The 16,453-nt window shown below is 55.2% G+C and overlaps 1 protein-coding gene across 3 annotated transcripts in view; it reads right to left on the bottom strand.

Moving 5' to 3' along the window:
- Positions 1-16,453, bottom strand: part of GLIS1 (GLIS family zinc finger 1) — a gene marked incomplete at its 3' end in the record, with an annotated part of 194,569 nt that overhangs the window by 60,279 nt on the left and 117,837 nt on the right. For 2 of the 3 annotated variants that reach the window (XM_080692546.1, XM_080692547.1), the window contains exons 2-3: positions 14,283-14,460; positions 9,226-10,108 (exon numbers count right to left, since the gene is read on the bottom strand). In XM_080692546.1, the coding sequence (XP_080548672.1) occupies positions 9,226-10,020 (795 nt within the window). In that variant the 5' untranslated portion in view covers positions 10,021-10,108; positions 14,283-14,460. Of the gene's footprint in view, positions 1-6,413; positions 6,438-9,225; positions 10,109-14,282; positions 14,461-16,453 lie in introns of all 3 variants that reach the window. The other variant, XM_080692545.1, reaches the window with a different exon arrangement.

Raw genomic sequence — 16,453 nt, forward strand, 5'->3', positions numbered from 1 at the left:
GACGAAAGCAGGCCGACTCCTCACAGGCCACCTCCCAGCCACTCTCAGGACCTCAGTCTCAGTGACAGACTCACTCTATCACTGTCCCGTCAGAAGAATGCCGGGCAAGGAGGCGGGACCGCGCGGGTCTGCACCCTAATCACTTGCAGACCGCAGAGGCCTGGGCCTGGCAGAGGAAGATTTATTGTGGGGGCTGATGGCAAACAAAGAACAGTTGTGCAAACTTTACGGAGCCACACTGTGGGAAATGCCTTTCCCGTGTCCCACTGGTAAACGCGCTGGGTGTGTTTCCAAGGGGTTCTGGCCTCCATGACCCAGTCGTGTGCAGACATTGCCCTGGTGCAGTCCGGGAGGACGGGCTCTGGATTTGCACTGACCTCCCTTCCTGGGGCCTTCGCGTCCTCGCCTGCCCACTGCCACCCCCTTCTTGTACCCGCCACTCTAAAACTCTCAAGTGTTAACTCTGATCATACGACTCCCCTGCTAAGAACCCTTCTTGGATTCTTGCCACTACCCCTAGGGTAGAGTGCAAGCTCACACTGGACTGGGAGGCCCAATGCCAGGCGCCATTTCTATCCCCAGCCCCATGCCCAGAACTGACTCCAGGCCCAAGAAGACACCGATGCCCCTCCTCAGGGGTGAGACTGCCACATCTCAGAACTTGTGCTATGCCCTTCCCCTGTCATGCTTTCCGTCATGACTGACACCTTGAAGACTCCTACCCTGCCCATCCATCAGAGCCCAGCCCTCATGACATCCTGAAGGGAGCCTTCTCCCTCTGGTCTCTGAGTCATTTAATTACCTTGCCACCAGACCATTCTGCATCCCATACTGCAACCCTTGCTTCAAGCATCGACTCTGGCAGAGTGCGGGTGTCAGTAAAGCTATGTTGAAAGGCTGGCAGAGGGGAGGGCAGGCCACAGATGAGCTCAAGGCTCTCTCCAGAGCCTTATTCAACAGACACACTGTCTCTTCTCCTGAGCATCCTGGGTCTCAAGGTGACATCCTGGTGTCCCAAGGTGACCAAGATCTTCGGAGCGTCTGGCCTGTCACTCATGTAACAGATAAAGACAGGACATTGAGGCCTATCGCTGTGGCCAACCCAGAGGACACATCACGTCGGCTCTGCTGGCCCGTCTACCCCTCAGCAGAGACGGAGCCTCTCAATGCTCCATCACAGAGTTTGCCATTTCCAGGACGCCTCCTTCAGAAAACACAGCCTGGACACTTTCTCAGAGTCACTGCTGATTTTATCTGACTTTCTCATTCCACGAAGAGAATCATTTCAATTCCATTTACATTAAATTCAAAAGCTGTTTTTCTTTTATTACTATAAATTCAATTCAGAGGGTTGTGTTTTTTCATCCCTAATTTTTTTCATATTCTAGCAAGCAGTGCTGAGCTCACAGAATTTGGCTGGCACTCCGGTTCCCTCGAGTTTGGCGCTCCCAGGAATGCGCTGTGAGAGGCAGATGTCTTCAAACCAAGGAAGCGGGGCTCCTGCTCTCAAGCTCCTCATGCGCGCCGGCTCGAGGCCAGTGCTCCATGCCGTGACCTCGCTTAATCCTCATGCACACTCCTTTGCCCAGGCAGGAAACTGAGGCTCAGAGAGGTCTCACGCCTGGCAAAGGGACGGAGCAGGGTTCTGAGCCCCAGCGGTTATCCTGCGTGCTTAGCCATTACCCAGCCTGCTTCACCAATTCCTGGCTCAGATTTCACACGAGGGAAAAGGGGTCAGGCCATGTGGGACAGCTGCAGATAAAGTGATGAGGGACTTCCCTGGGGGGCTGGGGACCACCAAGTTGGCTCTTGCTGGAGAACCCAGGTGGAGGGCACACCTGTGAGGGTGACCTGCCTGTACTCAGGGATCTGGCTATAAGGAGCACTGGACTGGGAGTCAAGAAGTCAGCTTGAGCCCAGTGTTGCAGACTGGGGCAGCAATGCCCCTCTGCAGTTTAGGGAACAGCCCTCTGCCCCTCTAAGAGACTCTCCTAGAGTAATATCATGACTCCCACTTTTTTAGATGCATGAGCCAGAGCCTGAAGTGAGGTACCCTGTCCCAGGCTATAGGCAGGTGAATTAACAGCTAAGTGGGGCTGAGAATCCAACTCCATCCGGCTCCAGGTCCTCTGCCCTCTTCCAACAAGCTATTTTCATCTGGGGCCTCAGTCTCCCCTCTGCACAGCAGCTAGAGAGAACCTCAGGGCTCTCAGCTGACTGAAAGGACAGAAAGCAGGAAGGGCACTGGCTTCCAGGAAGCCTCTCCTTTGTAAGCCCCTGAGTCTGATTTTTAAGAACCAGAAGAGAAGCTCCTCAGTGTAAGCCAAGATCTAAGGCACTTGCACTGGGCACAAGAATGCGGTGTACTTCAACCTCAGGTCTAAAAACAAACCCACTTTACAGTTTGCAAAACTGAGGCCGGCACACTGTGATTTGTCTTAAAGGTCATAGAGCCAGTCCACGGCAGATCTGGGATGTACAGTCATTTCTATTCCTTTAGGGGTGTTCATGACTGAACAGCCAGTGCCCTCTTTAGACTCTTCTCCTTTCCCCAGGGCACACTAGCCAGAACAGTCGGGACCATTTGCTGCCGTTCCCATGTGCCACTGCCAGGTGTCTCACAGAAGCCTCTCAGCGAGCTTCATGCCTCCGTTCCACAGGCAAGGGAACCGAGGCCCACGGGAGCCAGGCCACGCTCGCACACAATCAGGGACAGATAGGCAGTGAAGGCAGCTTTCAAATTCAGACTTTCTTGTATAAAATCTTCAAGCTTAGCAACTTTTAAGGTCCCACCAGTGTTATGACTTCACAGAAAATTTCACTGGAAGACACTGTCCAAAAAAATGCACATCACCGTGGAACAGAGAAGCTGATGACCACGGGGCGGAGGCCCTGTCCTGGGGAGTAGGCTCAGCTCCTCCATCACCAAGGCTGGCCCACAGCAGGGAGCACTGTTATAAATGAGGCCACACACCCTGGGAGAACAGGAGGCTCAGTAAAGGAGGAGCCAGGGAGGAGGACTGGATTGGGTTGTGAAGGATGAATAGGAGTTTGCCAAGCTGGGACAGGATCTGAAGAACCTGGAGACTGCGATTTCTCTGAGCTTAGGAGGAAAGGAGGCCCTGGGACAGATGAGGGAGGAGGCAGGCATAACTTGCTGGTGACACTGAGCCATGGTGGCCCCTCTGGGTTTCGGCTTCCCCATCTGCTAATGAGGGAAGACTGGAAAATGGACACAATCCAGGAGGGCTGGTTAGCGTGGGTACCTCTGGAGGCCGACTTGAGGCCACCTTTACCCAAAGCCATTTCCCTGCTCAGTTCCTTCTCCACCCCAGGAGGGAGGTGAAGCTCAGACCCGTTTCCTAAAAGGGCAGACTGGCAGCTGAGCTGGTGGACAGGTTTGGCCTCTCTGGGCTCATTTATGGCAGGATCCTCCAGGACAGCATTTTTAAAAACATGTTTCATTTTGTAGCATTTTAATCTGACCAGAATCTCCCATCTCCAGGAAGGGAGCCTGTTTTCAGGTGACTGACTGTGGAATAGATGAGATGTCTCACTCTTCAACCAGTAAGGTGCTGTCTCCCCCCATGACAGAGTGAAACCTCATGGAGTCACCGTCAACTGGCTCAAGGTGACTGAGAGGCTGGCTTCTTGGGGGAAAAAACCCACAACAATCCATGCAAATGCCCATCAGTTTGCTCCCGCTGCCTGAGGGCTCCTGGGGGCAGCGTCCACCTCCCTTTTGTAGTCCAGCGTGGCGCACACAGGTGCCGTGACGGCTTGCTGAATGAGCCCCAACTCTGGGTGGTCTCTCCATCATTGCAAACAGACTGATGACTCTGCCTGGGAGGAGGCACACGCTGGGGCTTGGGTAGTCTCTGGAGTCAGGACTCAAATTTGAGCCCTTAGTGCACTTGGGACCTAAACTGGATTTACCCTTCCCTACCTGTAAAATGGGGAGAGTGACCTGGAATGTCCCAAGGGCTGACTGTATATGGAAGTCCTACATAAACTGAAAAGTACCCAAGTGTTTTAATAACATCCCATCCCCCCGACTGACTTGGACAAGGTTATGCCTCCGCGCCTCGGCGTCTGGCTGCCCTCCCTCCTTCCAGTGTCCAGCAATAATATCGCAAGATTCAAGGGCAGCATTCTTCCCACGACGCCGAAAGTCTCGGAGCAGATCATCTTCACCTCTGGACCCGCAAGCCCAGCACGAGGCCTGGCACACGGAACGCCTGCCCCTGGGTGAGAAGAGTGCTCTGGGGAGGAGTCTTTCCTTATCTGAGGGCCACTTTCCCACAGTCTAAACCTTCCCCAACTTTTGGTTGTGCAGTCCTGGGTCCCTGGCCACCCTCTATGGGTCTGTCTCTCCTGTCCTCCATCACTACAGGATAGGATCGACTGGCAGACCTGCTCAGATGCTTCAGGCTTCCAGAGGATGCCCTGGCATGAGGCACAGAGGTTGAGATGAGTCAGGGTGTCAGCCTTGAAACACAACACAAGCATGTGCGGCTGGTCTCAGGACATGGGGAGCAGACGCCCAGAGCCCACCACTGGGATCTAAAAGTTCGGGGTGACTGTGCTGCTGAGGGAGAGGCTGGGTGGGGCAGGTGGAAGGCAGCGGTGTGGCCATGGGACTGTCCAGGCAGCTGAGCTGGATAACGCAGAGCTGGTCACTCTGGCCCTGAACATCATAAACACAGGATTCTTCTATGAAATGGGCGTGCAGATTCACAGCTGGGCAGGTGGGCAGATCTGGTGGGTGGATCCCTGCCCCAGGGTACACTGTGACCTCAGGGGTGTCTTAGCCTCTTTAAGCCTGAGTTCTGAGTAGTTTTGTTCTGAAGACAGAATGGGGGATGGCTAGCAGAGATTCAGGATAAAAGACCCTAAATGGGCAGCCCCTCCCCACACCCAGGGTTTCCTTTCTCAGGGTTGGGGCAGAGTGAAGTGGGGGCCAGAGCCCTGGGCCTACAGGGATGGGAGCCGAGCCTGGCCCGGGCTGGGTGGTAGGGATGGGAGCCGAGCCTGGCCCGGGCTGGGTGGTGGGGATGGGAGCCGAGCCTGGCCTGGGCTGGGTGGTGGGGAAGTCCTCCCGGGAGGTCCAGCCAGATAGCTAGTGTTCCGAGTTTCTTGGCTGGTCACAGCCTTCAATCAGTAATGCTCAGCTTCTAACCAGGTGTGTTTCCGTGGTCCCAGGTTCACATGGGACAGACTGGCCAATGGTGGCAAGGGGTATAAGAGCTGGACACTGGTGGCCAGGGGAGCTGCACAGGATGGAGACCTAGCCCTGAGGCTGTGGCTCCTCACAGGGACAGGAAGATGTGCGCTCCAGCATCTGCTGGCACCGCTGGCCCAGCGCCCCAATGCCAGTGCCAAGCACCCTTCACAGACACTGCCAGCACCTGGTGGCAGGGCTCCTGCCTCACCAACAGAGGCTCTGGATTCAGGTGACCTCCAGTCCAGGCTTCACCACTGACAGTTGATTTGAGCCTCTATTTCTTTATCGATAAAAAAAGAGCTCTAAAAATCCCTGTCCAAAGTCCCAAAGCTACTGTACTAATCTCCTGGATGACCAATGGAGAAGAGTGATAGGAGAAGAAGAGAACTAACCAAGCACTTTCCCTGCATCATCTCCTCTAATCCTAATAACAACACCCTACCAGGCGAGTACTACTGCTGTTCCACTTTACAGTCTAGTGCGGTATGCTCTAGTTCGGGGGGGGGGGGGGACAGCTGCCTGAGGTCACACAGCTGGCAAGCTGCAGAGCCAGGATGGGACCCCATGGGACCTGGCCTCTGCCCGTACCTTCCATGTGAGGTTACAGCTCTGGTTAAACTGCACCAAAGTGAGAGATTCTCCCTGTTATTGTTATTTAATCAAAACCTGAGACAGGAAAAGGACCACTCTGAGAAGTTGTCCTTTTTCATTCTGCCTCTTATTCCTGCAAGCTCTGCAGCCTGCTCCCTCCTGCGCTCTCAGACCATCAGAATCCCGGCTGTCTGGGAGAACCAACCTAAAAAGCATAAAGCTAATCTCGTAGGAGTGAACGTCTTGGGGGCGTCGCGTCAGTGTTTGGGTTGGACGTAACCTTGTTATCGTAACACAGATGAAGCCTCAGATTTAATAAGGCTAAGACAACTAGAGCAATGTAAGAAACATAACAGGATATTGCAAGAGATTAGGGAGCTTCCCGTGGACTGCATGGAGGCGGAGGGGGGGAGATGGAGTAGTTTACCAGAGGGCCAGTGAGTCCCCAGCCCAGGCCTGGCCGAGGGACCACGGTGCTGGGCAAGGCTCCTCCAACGCGGAGGCCGGCCTGGTACCAAGGGAGCAGAGGCTCCGCAGACTAAATTTAAAGCAGCTGGGAGGCCGGGGTGTTACAGTTGCATGGGGAGAGGGAGCTTACCTCATGAAAGAACAGTGGAAGCAGCTGCTGGGGAGATAATAAAAGGATTAACTGCTATTTTAGTGGCCATTTACTCTTCAATCAAAATGTCTCATCTATTTCCTGTTCTCCAGAGGCTCCAGGTCCAAAATTCCTTTGTCTATTACAGTACATGGTAGCAGAGGCCTGTCATGAAAAATTAATAACTTCACGGGGAAGGGGAATTGGACTTATCTGGGTGCAGACTGGGGCCCGCCCCCTCCCTAGGTCACCCACTCCCGCCAGCATTACAGTGGAGCGCTCCCAGCCTGTGATGAGCAGGAGGGATTGGGGAGGCTCTGAGAGGCCTTTGACAGCCCTGTGTACAAGATTGCTGCTGCTGCTGCTGCCGCCGCTGCTACTCCTGCTGCTACTGCTGCTGCTACAGATGAAGGTGCCCAGCAGGCCGGCCCTAAGGCCCCAGAGAATCATTAGCTCAACAGCGGATTTACACAGACAAGATCATCACAGTGAGAAAGGTGTGGGTTCAAGTCCCACACCAATGGTTCCTCACCGTTTCCATAGCAATTTTGGGCAAGTTATTTTTCTTATGATTATTACTATTATGCTTACTGTTGCTGCTATTATTTGTCTCTAAGTAGCCGTGTGACCGGGCCAGTTACATAATCTCTCTGAGCCCAGTTTCCTCTTCTACAAAATTGGGATTTAAAATTTGCCCACAGGGCTGGTGAGGACCATCTGGAGCTATCACGTGGAAGAGCATTTGCGCACAGTCGGCACCTGAAAACCCCTGGCAGGTGCTACCATCACTGTGCTCCCAAGCATGAAGAGGCAAGGCCAAGTGCTCTCCTAGGAGCAAATAGGAGACTGGCCGGACCCGCTGGACCTTAGTTTCTCCAACTGTAAATACCCTGGGTTTGACAGGACTCTTGTAAAAACCAAACCAAATCACCAGTGAGCTCGGACACCACCTCCCCCGTGAAGCCCTCTGGGTCTCCTCGCCCTTGGCCTACATGATCTCCATCCCGGATCTGCCACTGATTCCAGTCCCTGGCACGCAAAGCCCTGTCCCTGAGTGGGAGGTCCCCAGAGTGAACGCTGTGACACATGCAGTCTGGGCCCCAGGGCCAGGTAAGAGCCAGTGAAGCCAGCATTCTGTGGAGTCCAGAATCTAGTCCAGGAGAGAGCCTGAGACAGCACTGGCTTCCCTTGCTGGCCCTTCATTCCCCATGCTGGAAAACAAGGAGGGAAGGCCTGGATCATCTCAAGGGCCTGAGGGGCAACGTGGGTGCTCGGGATGCCATGACTCCACACAGGAGGCCCCAGTGAGAGGTCACTGGCCACATGTCAGGGCTCACTGGACCATGTAGCCTCTACCTAGGCCCCACCAGCACCAGTGGGCTCACCCACAGGAGAGGAGACATGCCAGGGAACCACTGCTGTCATTCCAGGGAGAGACAGACAGCCTGTCTGTCCCCCGTGGCCTTGGCCACCAGTGGGCTCTGTCTGTTGGTCATTGTCTTCCAGCCAGGGACATGTCTTGCAGCAAGCTATGTGTTACAAGATCCCAAATTAACTGGGGCATCCCCAGAGTATGGCCCAGCAACCAGTGGCCCTTCCCCTCTGCCAGCATACTCAGCCCAAAGGCGCATGGCAAGCAGAACCCCTGGACTGCTCGGTCCAGCCTACCCCACCTCGCACCACACACCAGGCTGCCAGCCGGCTCCCTCTTCCTCCTGCCCTGGCATGGACTGTGCACTACAGCTCACTTGCCTACAAACTTCTCGTCCCCAGGGCCTGGAGTGCTGGACCAGTGCAAGCCCAGCTCACAGCTCCATAGGCAGACACCCAGGGGCGAGTGCTGGCCCAGGGGAACGAGTTTCCAATGCAGTTGCCAATGTGTCCTGCCTCGGCCCTAGGTGCCAAGCAGGGGATACTGCTCCTTCCCAGACTGAACACTCCATGAGGTGGGGCCCAGCAACAGAGACAGTGCACAAACCTGGAGAACTGGGCCTAGACCGTGGCACTGGCCCCTGCACACCAGACTCCCTGCCTCCTGGAGGCAGAGAAGACCGACCTGCCTATAAGGCCCAGCGGTTAGACAGAGGCATCAGGGACCAAGATATGTTCCCAGCCTTTGATAGGGATTCCCACCACACTGAGAGCAGATCACAGACATGACCAATCAGAGGGGCCAGAAGCCATTTGCTTGCAGTTAAATATGTGTGAGTGTGTGTGCATGTGTGTGTGTGTGCGCGCACATGCATACATGGATTTATGTGCACACACACGTCGTTCTATTCCCCAGAAACCCTAATCTCAACCCAGGCCAGAACATCACAGGTGCTATGCAAAGCCTTGGCTAGTTACCCTTGACCTTAGCCCGAAGCCTGCCCTGGGGGACACAGCTCTCCACCCAAGTGCCGATGAGGACCCAGTGCTCCTCAGGGGAAGCAAGCAGCTCTGGAAGAGGCTCAGGAGCTTCCCTGGGAGGGAACCTGGGTGAAGGCCCAAGGCTGGAGGATAGCACCATATCACCCCATGTATCATCCAGCCACCAGCAGTATGAGGTACCCGTAAAAGAGAAGCCGGCTGCACCTGCCTGGCCTCAGGGTCATGTGGTATCAGGACACTGGCAGCTAAGGCACATCCAGTGGGTGTCTAAGGCCAGGGACGGGGCACCTGGCAAGGCCAAGGTGGCACTGCCAAGGTCACCAGTGGTAGAAGCACTGGCCATCCCGACCAACGCCCACACCATGGCACTGGGCCTCGCAGGAAATGGCATCAAGCTCCCAGGGGCCTCTCCAGGGTGGCGAGCTCCGCGGGGACTCACCATGCACTTGTTGGGCTTCTCGCCCGAGTGCACCCTCATGTGGATGAGCAGCTTGTAGCGGGCGTTGAAGGGCTTGTAGCGGCGCACACAGCCGGCCCAGAAGCAGGTGAAGTCCTCGCCCTTGCGCTGGTCGATGTGGCTCTTCTCGATGTGCCGCACCAGCTCCTCCTGCTGCTCGTAGGCTGCACAGCAGTCCACCCAGCGACATGCCTGCCGCCCGGCCACCACCCTGCCCGCTAGGCCCAGCCCCAAGCCTCCGAGGCCGGGGCCAGCTGGCAACTGAGGCAGGGGGTAGGGAGGCGGCAGGCCCTGCTGATGAGGCCCAAAGAGCTCCGAGAACTCGTCCTCAGGCTCCTGCTTCAGGAAGCCTGTCTTCCGGCAGGCTTCAAGCTGCAAGCTGCTCTCCTGGCTCTCGGTGGGTGCAGGGCCAGGCCGGGCCCGCTTGGGAGGGCACCCCAGGTCTCCCGGCAGAGGAGGACTCCTGAGTCCACTGATGCAGGCGACAAGAGTCGTCTGGGAGGAGCGGATAATGGGGGTGAGATCGGAGGAGGCGCAGGGTGAGGAGGAGACCGAGGAGGTGGGGGGCAGGCCCAAGAGGCAGCAGCGCTTCAGGCCACTCTCGGGCAGGTGGCCCTCGGGCGGGGGGCCCAGGCCGGAGCTGGGCTCGCTGCCCACAAGGTAGCAGGAAGGCACAGGGGTGGCGAGGCCTCGGCCCGGGAGGTCCAGGTCCGTGTGCAGGCCGGTGGCAGGCGGGGCCCGGCAGTGAGTCAACAGGGGCGTGCAGGCTTCGGCCATGGCCTGGTAGTCGGGCAGGGATTCCTGCTTGATGTGCTGTGTGCCTGGAAGGCCGCCATTCACATATGTAGCCTGGGGCCTGGGCGACCTGGAAGACAGTGCCGGGAGCCATTGAGAGGGCAGCCACTCCACAGTGGGAGGCCAGAACTGAAGGGCTGAGAAGCCTGGAGCAGGACAGGGAGGCTGAGGGCTGGAAGCAAAGGAAGAGAAAGCCAGAGATGGGCTGTCTGTGAGTAAGACGAGTGCAGAGAGGAAGAGGAGGCTGGGTAGAGAATGGACAGGCGGGAGGTCTGTCCAGGTGAAGAGGAGACAGACTGCCAGGAAAGACTGCCCTGCTGTCCCTGCCTGAGGCTACATGCCCACCTCCCAGACCTCCCTCGGTCTGCCCCGACCTTCCAGTGAGTTCTGTGGAAAGAAGGCTAGACTGGCATTTGAGGAACACCTAAGATTCTGCTCACATGTCCCCTAAACCTTCCTTAATTTCTGTCACCTTTCTAAACTTTAAAAACTGCTAATTGTATGAAGTTTTGTCCCATGTGGCCTGTCTTCCTCCCTGTGCTGGTGAGCAGGGTCTGAGGCAGCTTTGGTGAGAGGGTATCTTAGTACTAACTGTGGAAAAGCTTCTCGGCAGTGACAGCTCCGAACATCAGGCCCTGACACTATGAATGCACAAAACTTCAGTCTGGGGAGAAGCCTGCAGCAGCTGGGCAGGCAGGGTGCAGAGGCAGGAGCCAGAGTCCAGGCTCAGCCCCACCCAGCAGCGCCAACTTGGGCAAGGTCTGGGCCTCTCTCCCCACCAGTGACATAGAAATAATCTACCTCCTGAGAGAGAAAGGATGGGTACCAGGGCTGGGTCTGCACGGCAGCTATCTTCACCACGAGTTGTACGTTACCTAGAGAAAGCCTCTCCCAATGCTGCAGGGTGTTCCCTTTGCCCCTCACAGGAAGTCGGGCTCAGAGATACATGGGGATGACTGCATCAGCATGCCCATCATCCTGGACAGGGACCAGGTAAGACATGAGGAGACACCCTTGGGCCTGTCACAGAGAAGAGGAGAGAGGCCAAGAAGGTGACCCTGAGCAGGGAGGTCCCCACTGGCTGGCTGACAGACAAGAAACCCAGTCTGTGTCCAGAGTCTGATCAGGACACTCCCCGAGACCTGCCCCAATCTGAGCCTCAGTCTCCTTGCCTGTGAAACAAGGCTTGAGCCTCTCTATGTAGAACTCAGAGGGTGGTTGCTGGGAGCAAGTGACAGCCCTCTGGGACACGTGGTGCCGATATTACTGGTGCGGGTCTTCAGTCAGTCCCTCTGTCCCCCAAGATGGCCTTGCAACCCCAGCCCTCTGGCTCCCAGCAGCAGCAGCACACCCAGCTCCAGCTCCAGGTACAGAGGAAGGAAGATGAAGAATCAGATGGGCTCCTGCCCATCAATGCAGAGAAGGAGAAGCCGAGAACAACCGAGGCTTGACTGCCTGTCCTGCGGTAGCAGCTAGTGCCTGGCTGGGGCCAGGGGCTCAGCTCCCCTTCTCCTGCACAGAACAGACCCAAAGCTCTCCCTGGATGAAGGTGCTCTTGGTTTGTTTCTCAGCTACACTGAGCAACCCTTGTCTTCCTCACCAACAAACTCTCTTCCCTCCCAGGAACTCTGCTGCCCAGAGGAAACTGAGGGGTGGGTGGCCAGGGCCAGGTGTGGCTCTTTTGACCCTGTTGGGAGCCTGCTCATGCTGTGCTTTTACACCTGAGGAAAGGAGGCCCAGGGAGGCTCAGCATCTTGCCAAGGTCACCCAGAGAGCCAGGGACGGAGTCAGGACTCAAAATGCACTTAGCCAGGCATGCTGTGCCATTTAAGCACTGAAAATGACAAAATCAGGACATTGCAGAGGTTATTTAAACCTTCTCACCACTTATCAGGTGTCCTCGGACTAATTACCTGGCCTCTGGCCTTGGTTTCTACACTTTGGCAGTCAACATGCAGTGGTCAAGGCAGTCAACACTTGTGCAGTGCAGGGCTGCGCGTGTGGCCCCAGTACATGCACCATGACTGTTGCTTATTTGCAGCAGAACCTGGGGGCATGGGGACTCATGCAGCTGTTACTGGGTAAGCCAGAGCTCCTCTGTCAGTATTAGGGAGGCTGGAGGCAGCTGACTCCCCAACCGCATTCCAGGGGCTGCTGCAGGAGCCAGGTGACAGACCAAGAAGCATGTGGTGGGGAGGTGCTAGGTAAGGCAAGGAAGGGCACGATTTCTACGGGGTGTGGCATAGGGCTAGGGGGTTTTCTTTAGAAAGTGAGGGCATTTAAAAGTGTCAGTTTGCTGGGCGTGGTGGCGCACGCTTGTAATCCCCGCGCTTGGGAGGCAGAGACAGGAGGATCACGCAGGTTCAAAGCCAGCCTCGCTGGCTTAAGAGAACCTGTTTCCAAATAAAAATATAAAATAGGTCTGGGAGTATAGCCTGAAGGTAGAAGGGTTTCCAGGAACCCCAATACCACCAAAAAATAAAATTAAAAAAAAAGTGTCAGTTAATTCAACCACTTTAGCAGAGATGGCAGCGACTTTGCTTGTGTAGGGTTCTGGGAACAAACTTTCCTTGCTTTACACTGTCAAAATGACATATAACACTTCTGATTGTCTCTAGCAAAAAAGCAAAAGACCTACCCGCTTCCTTACCTTTTCTTAGGTCAGCAAGTTCCACCTGATGTGGAATAAATTTCCCTAGAGAAACTGGTTCCTGCTGGGAGCCTGAGCCAATTATCAAACCGATAAATGCACCTGACTCTCACTAAATGATGCATAACTGGAAGCCAAAAGAAGCTTGTTTCTCATTACGGACTCAGTGGACCCAGACCCTTCACAGGTTGGAGCCTTAACCCACATGGGGCAGCGTTTGGAGATAGGACCTTTAAGGAAGTAATTAAGATGAAATCAGGTCAGAAGGCTGAGGTCCTATTCCAAGAGGACTAATGTCTCTCAGAAGAGGCACTCAAGACACAGACAACATAGACCAAAGGATGAGTGTGGAAGATGTGGAGAAGAGAGCCATCCCAGCTGCACCTTGACCTGGGACTTCAGTCTCTGAAGTGTGAGGAAGTCCATGTCGTTGTCTAAGCCACTCAGTCTATGGCACTGGGCACAGCAGCCTAAGCAAACACTCTTATAAATCAGAAGCCTCAATGATGTCAAAGAAGGTCACAAGGGATCTAAATTCTCAATGAAAGACAATTCCTCTTGGGAAGAATAGACATCCTTCTCTCTAGTAACCTCTCGCCCGTGCAGCTCCCCTGGGAGGGAAGCTCTGTTGGAGGAGAGATTTGCTTCCTTCACAAGGGACCCCTGGCCCAGCCCCAGCCCTCAGCCCACGGCAGGCACTCCATCTGCCGTGGGAGAGAGGCGAGCCAGCGTCTGGGCCAGTGTCTAAAATCTCTGGGCTGGGAAGCAGGCTCCACGCCAGCATCCTCTGGGGTGGAGCAGGTGTGCACACAGGCCTATCTGTGCACCAGAGGGCAGGGAGGAGCAGCTGCCCCCTCCCAGGGGAGGGGCTGTCAAGGGAGGCCCAGCCCACCAATAGGCAGGCTGTGGGAACATCTGTATGCACTAAGGTAGCCCTCAGTAGGAATGTGTGAGACCTGAATGGTGGTTTCCTGGTGGGGCTCTGTGAACTACAACGGGCTCTCCTGGGACAGGAGACGGCACGGGGACAAGCCCCTCTCCACCATGAGCAGAGCAGAGTGGAATGCTGTGTGAACTCAGAGCCAGGTCTGTCTCCCCAGCCACCCTGACTCTGCCTCTTCTGAAACTACTAAGAAGCCATCTCAGCTTGGGCAATGGAGACACACCTCAATAAAACCATCTTGCGGCTGGGCGTGGTGGCGCACACTCGTAATCCCCGAGCTTGGGAGGCAGAAACAGGAGGATCGAGCAGGTTTGAAGCCAGCTGCTTGTGCTGGCTTCAGAGACCCTGTTACCAAATTTAAAAAGTATAAAATAGGTCTGGGAGTGTAGCCCGGATGTAGAAGGGCTTCCAGGAACCCCAGTACCACTAAAAAAAAAAAAAAAAAAAAAGAAAAAACCATCTTGCATGTCTCCTAAGGCCCTGGCACAGAGAGAGGGTCTCGACCAGGCATTTTAGTGGCACGAGGCTCTGACCTGTCCTGTATTCCAGTGCCTGTTCCCTGGTGTGCCCCGCTAGCCATGCAAACTAGGCAAGGTTCTGAGGCTCCTGGTCCTTGCCCCCAGGGAGTTCACAGGTGGGATGGGCACATACCTGTTGGGGTGGGGGAGGTGCAGCAGCCTCTCACAGGTGGGTAGGTGGCCCCGGGGCGGCGGGGTTCCCGGAGGGAGGAACAGACCCTGGTGGCAAGCCGGGCCAGGGCCCTCAGCAAGGTCCAGATCCAGCAGGCCCTTCTCGGAGCCAGGGGTGCAGTGGCCGTAGCTCCCATTCACTAGGCAGAGACAAGAGGGGGAGAGGAGGTAGTGAGTGGGGGTGGACTGCAGAGGGGTACGAGAGAGGGCAGACATCAGGGTACAGCTGGGAAAGAGCATTGGAGCTACCCGAGGCACCATGAAACCGCTCTAAAGTGCCACACCCACCCTGCAGGATCAGTAACAAATTCCCCAGTTCTCAGATGTGAATGCTAAGCCTCCTGTGGTTAAATGGCCATTGCACAAACACTGAGTGCTTAATGTGTACTGGGGCCTATTCTAGGAGCAGAAAACACTGGTGAACAAGACAAATTCCAGTGTCTTAGAGGGCACCCCTGGTTACTCGCCCTTGGTCACAGGGCAGACGCAGCACCCGTGCAGGTGTGGGCGGCCCAGAGGCGGTGAGAGTGTTGGTGCACAGGAACCAAGGAGGAGGTGCCTGTCCACAGCATCTACCGTTACTGGTACCAAAGCCCCACCTAGGCTGTTTCCCAGAGACACCCCAGAGCCAGGGCATGGTCATGCACCCCTCTGTACCCCACAGTTCCCAGACAGTCTATCGTACCCCACTTGCCTGACTGTGGGTTTCTAGGAAGGTTAACTGCAGCAGCAAATGTGAAAGGACTTGAAAAACGACATAAAGTGTAGTTAAAATATTAGGGACAGTTGCTATATGCTCCTTCCCCTCTCAGGGCCTCGGTTTCTCATGTAAGGTGAGGATGATTAATCTGAGGACCATCTTCTGGGGCTTTCTGCTCTGTCCCTCTGGCTGTGATACTAAGGAGGAAAGGTTACAGGCTTTCGGGCCTCTGGACCACAGCACGAGTCCCTTTCCTGCCCCAAACCCACTCTGCTACCCAGGCAAATCCTGCGCATGGCAGACCCTCTGCTCCCCTGGGTAAAATGAGACAGTCATATCAGTTCCTCAGGGATGCCATGAGGTTGCATGGGATGCAAAAGTCCTACAGGTACACCGGGAATGGAAAGGTTTTTGTGGTTAAGCAGTGCTCTTAAACCCACAAAGTGCTCTATGGATGTGATAAAACATTATAAATGGGCCCAAGACTTGTCAGCACTGAGTCAAAATAAACTGTTAAGATGAGAAAAGAATAAGGGGGAATACCAGAACATGGCCCAGCCCTCAGAGTAAGGACAAGGACGGTGTCAACGAGAGCATCCTGCGCTGAGCAGTCCATGCAGGTGCCGGCTCCTTTAAGGCTCCTCTGAGGGAGTGTGAGTGTGTGATCCCCATTTGACAGAGAAAACAGAAGGTCAGGAAGTTACCTTATGCCCAAGCACATAGTTAGCAAGCCTCCAGGCTGGGTTACGTCCCACGTCTGCCAGCCTCACAGCTTAGTCACTAGGTAATAAGAATGGCCTTCTAGAGAGCCCACCCTTAGCGATCTACTCCCCAGTCCCAAAGCTGACCTCCAACCCCAGGAAGTCCCTTCAAGACATAATCACCAGTGCTGAGGCCAGTATCCTACCCCGCCCCACGCCCACAGGCAGTCACCTGTGGAGCAGGAGTCTGCGAATGAGATAGATGTGTTGTTCTCAAGGTCCCAGACAGGTGAGGGGTTCAGGCGAGCCTGCCGAGGGGCTCAGATGCACATCTGCTCCATGCCACCTTCCCTGCCCCAGCCCTAGGCCTGTCCTGCTGCGGAGAACGCTTGCCCCTCTGGCCTCGGCGGCTGCTCAGCCAACCCCTCACAGGCTTAGTTTTTAATAACTTGGTTGTTTTTTAATTAAAAAGAAATCCCTGGTAACAAATGTGAATGGCCCGAGTTAATGAGAGCAGGCTGCAGCTCGTTTAACTCCGTCTCTGGTTGGCCGTCCTCGCCTTTTCCAAATGGTTTCTGCATGTGATTTTATTGTCCCACTGAGGCAAACCCTGGGCCCAGGCCTCAGAAAACTGTGGATAATTTTATGACCATTAATAGCATTTGGAGCAGAAAGAGCAAAGCATCACGCAGACCGTTTCACCAAGGTCTTTCTCCCAGAGTCCTGGAGGGG

Source organism: Muscardinus avellanarius (genome assembly GCF_963383645.1).
Source record: "Muscardinus avellanarius genome assembly, chromosome: 3".
Lineage (NCBI taxonomy): Eukaryota > Metazoa > Chordata > Mammalia > Rodentia > Gliridae > Muscardinus > Muscardinus avellanarius.